The sequence below is a fragment of the Populus euphratica genome, unplaced genomic scaffold, assembly GCF_000495115.2.
Source record: "Populus euphratica unplaced genomic scaffold, PopEup_1.0 scaffold223.1, whole genome shotgun sequence".
In the NCBI taxonomy this organism is placed as follows: Eukaryota; Viridiplantae; Streptophyta; class Magnoliopsida; order Malpighiales; family Salicaceae; genus Populus; species Populus euphratica.
This window is the reverse complement of record NW_011500105.1, coordinates 93,467-103,047: the sequence shown is the minus strand read 5'-3', so window position 1 is coordinate 103,047 and position 9,581 is coordinate 93,467. Positions and strand designations below refer to the sequence as shown.

The window sequence follows — 9,581 nt, the reverse complement described above, 5'->3', positions numbered from 1 at the left end:
TATGATCCAATTTGATTAATTTATCAAGACATTATAATTTAATCTTTTTTATTTATTCGAGTGGCTCCAATATTCAAGTGGTTAGGTAATGGTAATCATTCTAATAATAAGAAATTAAATCCCATAATTAACTTATTTTTGGTTAGGATAAAAAAAAAAGAAAGAGATGCATTGGTCATTAGATCTTGCTGTAATACAGATGGAGCTGCTTCACAAGCATGTGGAGCACAAATTGAATAAGACACATTTTATGATATGAACTGATCGAATGGAGATCTACAGACGTGGCCAGCTCATTTGTCTATCAGCTAGAGGAAGACTTCCATCATTATCTTTTCCAATTTTAAGAAGGAAAAAAATAATTCAACTTGTGTGTTAAAAGTAAACCATGCAGCTAGTAAGAAAATGAAATCCATGTGATTCTTTAATGTCCTGCCATCACTATAAATCTTCAGGTCAACTCCAGTTCTTTAATGTCCTGCCGGCTGTTCATGATAGTAAGAAAATGAAATTCTTCACTGCTGGATGGTACGAGAAACCTATGTCAAGTTTTAATGTAATTTGTGAACAAGAAACGTCAATTCGCTAAGATTGTTGGGAATTAATTTGTAATTAAATCCACGTGATTATATCAATTTAATTTGGATTTGAATTCTAGTCCAAAATGCCTAATGAGATGAAGAGGAAGCAAAACGACAACATGGGCGGCGAAATTGATCGCTACATTACGATCTCATATTGTCGCTTCATTGTTCTTTGTCTATATGTTGTCAGAAATTTAAATGGATTCAGTAAATTGACAGAATTCGACCACCATTAGGGTCCAATTGCTACTTCTGAAAGTTTAGGATCAAAAGTGAAATATTGAAGTACACTTGAAGAACTCCAATGTGCTCTAGCCAACAACTAGATGCTCCAAGTCAAGACCTTCTCTGTGAGGGAGGGAGAAAACCAACCACTTACTCACAGATATGAGCGAACCACGGAGCTAGACAAGAGGATCTGTGTCAACGGTCAATCAGGTTTAAACATGGTCATGGGCCGAGCTACCTGGTCAGCCCGACCAGACCCTGCTAACAATGAGTGGCCTAGGCATGAAAAATCGGCCTGCAGGCCTAACCCTGACTGCCCGGTCTCGAGCATGCCGATTTTTTTCAATCTATATCTTGAATCTGCTATAGCTTCCCATGCATGACCAGTTCCTAAATTTCTTTTGCGTTTCCTGTTTCTTTGCTTCAAAATGTATAATCTTTTGCCCTGATCGGCCAGGATATGTCTTTTTTTCTTCCTTTTAATTATATAGCTATTTCTCTCTATTATTTGGTTTGATCACTGCGTTTCTCCCAGTTCTTTTCTGGGTTTCTAGCACTTTTTAGTTTTTCCTTCGTTAAAGGTTAGTGCTTTATACGGTTGCGTTGAAAACTTGATTAAACAGAAGAGGTTTCTTCAGTTATGTTCTTGGCATTGTTTTGGAATATCTATATATAGCTAGTAAATTGGTGTGCAGAAAAGGGCCTTGCTTTTTGTCTTTAGGTTTTTTCCCTGAGAACTTGAAATCAACTTCTTTATAGTTACTACCTTGAAATATAGTTTTACCATTCTAGTGTTGAAATGACTTGGTAAAAGAAACTGATTTTAGTACAAAACAAAGATGATGTAAAAAGAAAGTAAATGAAAGAGAATTTTTTTTTTAATGCTAGTAGTGTTGAAAATGTAGTAGTGATTGCTTTTTAAAATATTTTTTGTTTAAAAATATATCAAAATAATATTTTTTATATTTTTTAAAAAATTACTTTTAATATCAGTATATCAAAATAATTTTTAAAAACTACAATTTTAAAACCCAACCCGACTCGTCTGGTTGACCTAGAACTATGTTGACCTAGGACTGGAACTAGGCCGAGTTGAATAAAAAATAGAAAAATTCATCACCTGGCAGGTTGACCTGGCAAAACCCGCTTACAACCTGTTGATTTTTATTTTTTTATTTTTTTACTAAAACGATGCAGTTTTAAATTTTTTTAAAAAATAAGGATTGACCCGACCAACTCGGTAACCCGGTCAAAACCCGAAACCTGAGCCTTGGACCAGGCCAAGTTTAAAAACTATGTCAAAAACATAAAAACAAACTTATTTAAATTTGAATTTATTTTTATTTTTAATTTGTTTTTTTAAATGACATCAAAAATCAAATAAAATCTTATTTGAATTTGAATTTGTTTTTGTAGCGTGAAATTATGTATTTTTGTAAAAACAATTAAAAGTTAATTTTTACTTTAAATTAATTTATTTTTACATTTTTAGATTATTTTAATTCAATAATATCAAAATAAAATTCTAAAAAATAAATTATTTCAATGAATTTTTAAATAAAACAACAATTATCACAAACACAAGAACAAAACGGGCTATCGGAAATTAATGTTTGAAAGCAACGTTGAAACTGCTATTACACATGTCCAGTCAAGAATGCAGTAGAGAGAGGATAAGGAATCTCATTGCGTCAGAAGTCAGCAAAGCTAACACTAATTACCTTTTCTATATATCTCTAAAAGTTTATTGATATTTTTCAGAATATTTCACAAATTTTTGACACCTCACGTGAAAAGAAATAAAATTCTCATATTCAATATACATTATAGGAAAATATAAAAAACTAAAATAATTAATTCTTATCAGCATATCTGGTCAGTTGTGTGTGTTTCAGAGTAGTTTTTTTTAAAGTATTTTTTATTTAAAAAAATATATTAATAATATTTTTTTTATTTTTTAAAAATTATTTTTAAAATCAGTACATTAAATTAAAAATATAAAAAATATATTAATTAAAAATAAAATAATAAAATTTAATTTTTTAAAAAAATACTTTTAAAACACACTTTCAAACAAATCTCCATTATCTTGTATCTATAAAATGTTATGCCTGGATTTTATATTCCATGCTTTAAAAGTTAACATTCATTATTATTTTAAGGGTTCACTAATAGTTATTTTTTAAATTTTTAATAAAAATATATTAAAAATATTTTTTTATATTTTAAAATTTATTTTTAATATCAGTATATTAAAATATATATAAATACTAAAAAAATAATAATAACTTTATAATTATTAGTTTTCAAAAAAAAATTGAAATTTTTTATACGTGGTTTAAAAAGTTTTCAATTAATAATATCAGATAAGAAAATGACAGGTTCTTGGCCATGTTTTATAACCACAAGGCAGGAATATGTCAAGATCAATGTCCATTTAGCAACAACCTGGCAGGACTTCACGTATGAGGGGCCTACAATATCACCTAATGGGGCAATGGTTGGCTGGCTCTTCTTCAACATGTCGGTGTCACAGACGTCAGCATTAAATATGGATACACTGTAATGCTACAAGGACAACTAAATTAATCAGATTTTATATTTATTTTTTAAAAAATTATTAATTTAAATTTTATAAATTTTAAAATTATTAAAAATTTATATAATTATTAACTTTAAAACTTATAAACTTAATATATGCAAACTAATCCAAATATTTATATTAATTAAAAAAAATTAAATAAACAATATACAATCAATTCCATTTTTTCTTTGTTTAATAATTGTAGATATTTGCTTCATTGCTTTGTTTATCTGATTTTTTGCCACCAATAAAAAAACTGAAAAATAAAAATCTTAATTTAATTCTTCAATACGGTATCGATTATAAATTAAATTTTATAATTTATTTTAATTTATTTTCTATAATAATATTTTAGTCTTATAATTAAGGCTACATATTTTTATGGCATTTTAATCCCATTTAAATCAAGTTGTTTTTATTTTTTTATTTATAATAGGTTATCTTAATCTCATGATACGGGCTATAGGTCCTTTAATATTATATTTGCTTTTCATTGGATTGCCATTATCTTATGACTAGAACGGCAAGTTTAGCAGGTTAACTTAGTTGATCCAATATTTTTTTAATTGATTTTTTCTTCAAATTTATCATTTAATATTGTGTTTTGTTGTGAATTAGGCTTTATGATTTTTTAGTTTACTTTTTATTAGGCTATTCCGATCTCAAGATCTAGGAATATTGCTTAATTGGTTAACCCGGGTGAACATGACTCATTTTTTGTGTTATTTTTTAATTAATTAATATTTTTTTATAAATTTCATCGTTAAACATTGGGTTCGATACGACTGATTGAGAATTGAACTTCATAGTTTGTTTTGATTTTCTCTTTATGAGGTTATCTTAGTCTTTTGACTAGAGTTGTAAATTTTGCAGGTTCTTAGGTTAAATTAAGTCATTTTTTTTTTCTATGAGGTTATCTTCGTTTTATGACTTTTGACCAGAGTTGTAAATTTTGCAGGTTCTTGGGTTAAATCAAGTCATTTTTTTATTTTTTTTTTCTGTGAGGTTATCTCGGTTTTATGACTTAAATTATGGATTTGATAGATTGAATCAGATCATTTTTATATGTTTTTTTTTTTAAATTTAGTTTTTTTTTTAATCTTTTCCTTCAATATTTGGCCGCTTAAGAATTAGTTTTTATAATTTGTTTCAATCTTCATTATGTGGATTATCTTGGTTTTATGACTCAGGTCACGAGTTTGATAAATTAACTCAGATTGTTTTTACATCTTTTTTTAATTATTTTCTTTAATTTTGTCTTTCAAATTGAATTAATTGAAAATTATGCTTCATAATTTATTTTAATTTACTTTCTATAGGGCTATTATAATCTTATAACTTGAGTTGTAGATTTAACATGTTAACCCGAGTTGACTCAAGTCAGTTCAATATATTGTTATCTTAATATTAAAAAAAATGTTATCTTGAAATTATTTTTTAGTCAAACTATGTTTAAGAGCCTGTTTGGGAGTGTTTGAATTCACTCAAGTTAATTCAATATATTATTATTTTAATATTAAAAAATATTATTTTAAATTATTTTTTAGTCAAACTATGCTTCGGGATTGTGATTACGGTTACTTTTCAAAGTGTTTTTCACTTAGAAATGTATCAAAATAATATTTTTTTTATTTTTTAAAATTATTTTAATATTATCGTATCAAAATGATATAAAAATACTAAAAAAATATTAATTTGAAATTAAAAAAATAAAAAAACTTCAAATTTTTTCAAAAGTACTTTTGAAACACAAAAATAAACATGATCTTGTTGCTTTTAGATTCGTAAAAATCAAGCAAATCACATCAAGTCAACTTTTATATAATTTAATTATTTTAAAAAAACAAACATTAGCAACAATAATCTAGTTCTTTACTAAAAAGTATATTAGATAGTTTGAACATCCCCATTTCTTCAAAGAGCTTGCCCTGGTGATTCAAACTCTATACTCGGTTCATTGAGGTTACATTTACCTTACCTAGCTAGCCATGGAACTGTACAATAATCAAAATAACTAATCCAAACAATTTTTCGTAATGAGAAAAGCCTAAATTGCATGGTCATCTCTTATAAAACAAAAGATGGGCGGTCACTAACTTGAAAACATTCTACAGAAATACTCTATTTTGGTTAATGAAATCTGAAGTTGTTATAAAGAGGTGAGATATGTCGATAAAAAGTTTGGAATTGTTCAAGATCATTCATGTTTCAGAATTTTTTGTAATAAAAAATATTAAAAAAAAAAAAACATATTGTACCATTCATACAAAACATTATTTATCTCATTTTATAGTTCTATGGCCATAAATAATGGCGAATTGAGAAATTTGCACACTCCTGAGGACTGTATATTGTGTTTCTTTCTGAAGATTTTTGTGTGTATCAATTTCCTTTGCTTTGTTAAACATCGCATCATCATCATATCTTACTTGGGAATAAAGATTTAAACTTTTGATAAAAGAACAATGCAGAAAATTAGCCTTGTGTAGATTAGATTGTGTGTATTTATCTGTTCGAAGAAAACTAGAATGGCAAAAAGAAAAGGCCTGAGAAACACAACCACTCAAATTATTGCTTTCTCGACATTGGCACCACTGATTGATATCCAAACATCACCCAACGTGAAACATACGCAGTTCCAAATTGGTGGTGCTTGATTTGCTTGAGATTTTTCATGATAATCGGGTTTTTTTTTTCACTGCAATTCAAAGAAACAAGAACTTCTAAAATTTATTTATCTTCCCTTCTTCTTCCATCCAATTTAGACGCAATCCGCTATCCTTTTATGTTGGAATCTATAATTTTATCCGAACTTGAAAGATAACAAGCGGGTTTTTAGGGAAGTGTCATCAAACTTTACATGTGACATTGTGGGTACCCATTGCATACAGTTTAATCCTGTGCTGAAGATTGTTTGTAATTTCAATCCATATGCATTTAGTGTTTCTTCACGTAAAAGTAACTACCGTATGTCCTGCAGCCTGCTTCTGGTTGCTGGCTAGAGCTTTTTCAGGTCACTTTCCTTCACAAAAAGTCCATGGAAGCCGTAAGGAACCCGCCGAGGTAACCTTACGGCAGCCACAATATCAAGCCCTGGTGATCTTGCATCCATCACCAAGAACTTGGACTCTCCTGCTATCTCATCATGAACATATGACACCACGTACCCATCATCTTCCTCTGCCTCTGGATTCTCAGGCTCCCTTGCTACAAAGAAAGGCTCGCCACCATAGCATCTTGGCCCATATATCCTGCTAGCCACCGTACATTCCTGCCGCGCTCCTTTGGAAACATCCAGCTTCACCACCCCTGATATCTTTGGCATAGGGTCACCTATTGCCGCGTACACGAATCTGTTCTTCTTCCCTAAATAAGCTGGGTTAATCACCCCAAAGTCCAGGTTTCTAGCTGAAACCGGGTTTCTTGTAACTATGCCTGTTTTCAAGTCTATTCTCACTTTCTCAACCAAGGCATGGATAAGGTCCATTCGCTCCAGTGTGTGTTCTACTGATAAAATGTTTGGTGCTAATATGACTACGGCATCCTCCTCATCCCATGCATTGATAGCGTGTATGATGTTGAACCCTGGCACATCGAACCATTTCATCTCTGATTCATCCGTTGCGTATCGAGGGATGATTCCAAGCCTGCATACTTTTGCTGGGTCCGAACCCACCGGGGAGCCACCTCCAAATATCATTTCCATGGGGTTCATCCCAATCTGTATGTCGGCAAATATAGCATACTTGCTGCTAATTCCAAAGTCATGGAGGAAAGAAGGTCTCGTCATGGAAAATATGGGAACATCTGGTTGTTTCTTTCCATTTCCATCGAAGTGAAAGTATGTTAGAAATGGAGGGACGGGACCATATCTGAAAGCAAAGGCCTCCCCTGTCTCCAAGTCTATCTTGGGGTGAGCAGTCATGCTCATCAGCAGCTTTCCATCAAAATCATGACGACCCAGCGTCTCTATGTCTCCATTTGATGTCAAACGCACAGCATAAGGTAGATCCGACTCGCCAAGGGCGTAGAGTCGGTTGCCAAAATAAGTCAAGCTAGTGTTTGCTAGACCAATACCATTAACTGGATTAAATTGACCAGTCAGAATTCGAGCAGCAGAGAGAGCACCACGAGCTGCGGAGGCAGCAAGTCCATTGAATCCAGAGAACACATTTGGAAGAACTGGAGCCCCAGCATCTCGCTCCATGGTATATTTGTAAGTCTTGACGTAGCGACTGCAGAGAGTGGCTTTCCCCTGGGAGATCCTGATGGAGTGAAGCATGCCATCACCATCAAATAAATGGTAAGGTCCTCGAGGGAGGTACTGAGGATTAGGGCCATTTCGGATGTATGCACCATCAAGGCATGATGGTAGAGATCCATGGATTACCTCACACTCAGTTGGAGGAAGTTCATCAACTGGAGCAAAGTTATCACTAAGTACATATCTAGGATCAACTGATTGCCGAAGCGGAGGGTCTATGAAGTTGTTGATGACGCCTTCCAATACATTAAACATCATGGTGGGCTGGTTTGGCACTACAACTCGTCTATCATTTGCAGGAGATTTCCTTGTCGATGGTGTTGGTTTTGTTGCAGCAGGCAAGGTTGTTGTTGATGATGCAGGGCGTGAAGTTCTGCTGGTGGTAGGTCTTGTAGTTGAGTTCTGGGGTTTCTCTTCAATTCTAACTGATGATACATTGAGGGAAGGAAGATGACGAGATAGAAATGATGGTGTGGTTGTGACAGCAGATTTCGGAATGCTCATTGCCATGGTACCGGTGAGGAGCTTTGAAGTTTGTATTGCAGAGAGGAAAGAGGACGATGAGGCATCCATTTTGTTGCCTTCAATTCGTTAACTGCATTAAAAGGTAGGAAGGAAGCTGAAGAATAAATGATTTCTGGGATTGAGTTTATTTATAATAAGTTTTATTTGTTTTGATAATTACGCAGCAATTATTTCTTTTTTTTCTTTTTTATTATTATTAACGTGGATGTTCGGTCCAATTTATAAGCATCTCGACTAATATCATAGACCTTGAAGTTAATATCTAGTAGCTCTAAGGAGACTCGAAGTTATTTTTATAGATAAAAACCGAACAGAATAAAAAATAATTACTCATAATTATTAGTGAGCAAATTTAAGATTTTATCAGTTGAGCTACCTTCAAGATTAACATTTATTTTTATTATTTTTTTTATTCTTCAGAGAGACATGTATTAAATGAGTGATTGATATACTGATAGGGATTATTTTTAAAATATTTTTTTATTTTTTAAAATTTATTTTTAATATAAATAGATTAAAATAATTAAAAATTACAAAATATTTTGAAAAAACATTCGAACCATCAAACATAAACTACATTTATCCACTTGCTTTTGTATACTCATCCATCAAACCACCAAGGTGGTCCTATAGGAAAAGAATATCTAACAATGCATGGTCTATGATATCCTCTCTTGAAATTATATTATTATTGTTATTATTATTGTTGTTGTTTTATTTTTTTAGAGAATAATATAAAATATATTTTGAAATGTTATCTATCAGTTTAAATTTGTGGATTGAATTAGTTTTTTAACATGTTAAAAAATAATATAAATCATATCTTGAAACCTGACCTAATAATTTAAACTATTTAAGAATAATATAAAATATATTTTGAAATGTTATCTATCAGTTTAAATTTATGGATTGAATTAGTTTTTTAACATGTTAGAAAATAATATAAATCATATCTTGAAACCTGACCTAATAATTTAAACTATTTAAGAATAATATAAAATATATTTTGAAATGTTATCTATCAGTTTAAATTTATGGATTGAATTAGTTTTTTAACATGTTAGAAAATAATATAAATTATATATTGAAACCTGACCTAATAATTTAAACTTTTAAGTTAAATTAGTTTTTTAACATGATATTAAAACTTTGATAACTAAATAGTCATGAATTCAAATTTTACTATCTTTATTTATTTAATAAAAATTAAACATAAAATAGCATAAACCTATACAAATTTTAAATTCAAATAATTTTTATTTAAAAAGATATATAATAAAATAATATAAATTATATTTTAAAAATCCATCTATCACCTTAAATTTTTAAATTAAATTGGTTTTTTTACATCCTGTGGCCCTCTCCCGATTTCCAGATATCGTATCGGATTCTGATC

The 9,581-nt window shown here is 30.5% G+C and overlaps 1 protein-coding gene across 1 annotated transcript; it reads right to left on the bottom strand.

Moving 5' to 3' along the window:
- Nucleotides 1–6,100: 6,100 nt before the first annotated feature.
- On the bottom strand, nucleotides 6,101–8,336 carry NCED4 (nine-cis-epoxycarotenoid dioxygenase 4). Its single transcript, XM_011004356.1, has one exon. It carries the CDS (start codon nucleotides 8,231–8,233, stop codon nucleotides 6,395–6,397), a length of 1,839 nt encoding a protein of 612 aa, XP_011002658.1. The 5' UTR covers nucleotides 8,234–8,336; the 3' UTR covers nucleotides 6,101–6,394.
- Nucleotides 8,337–9,581: the final 1,245 nt, after the last annotated feature.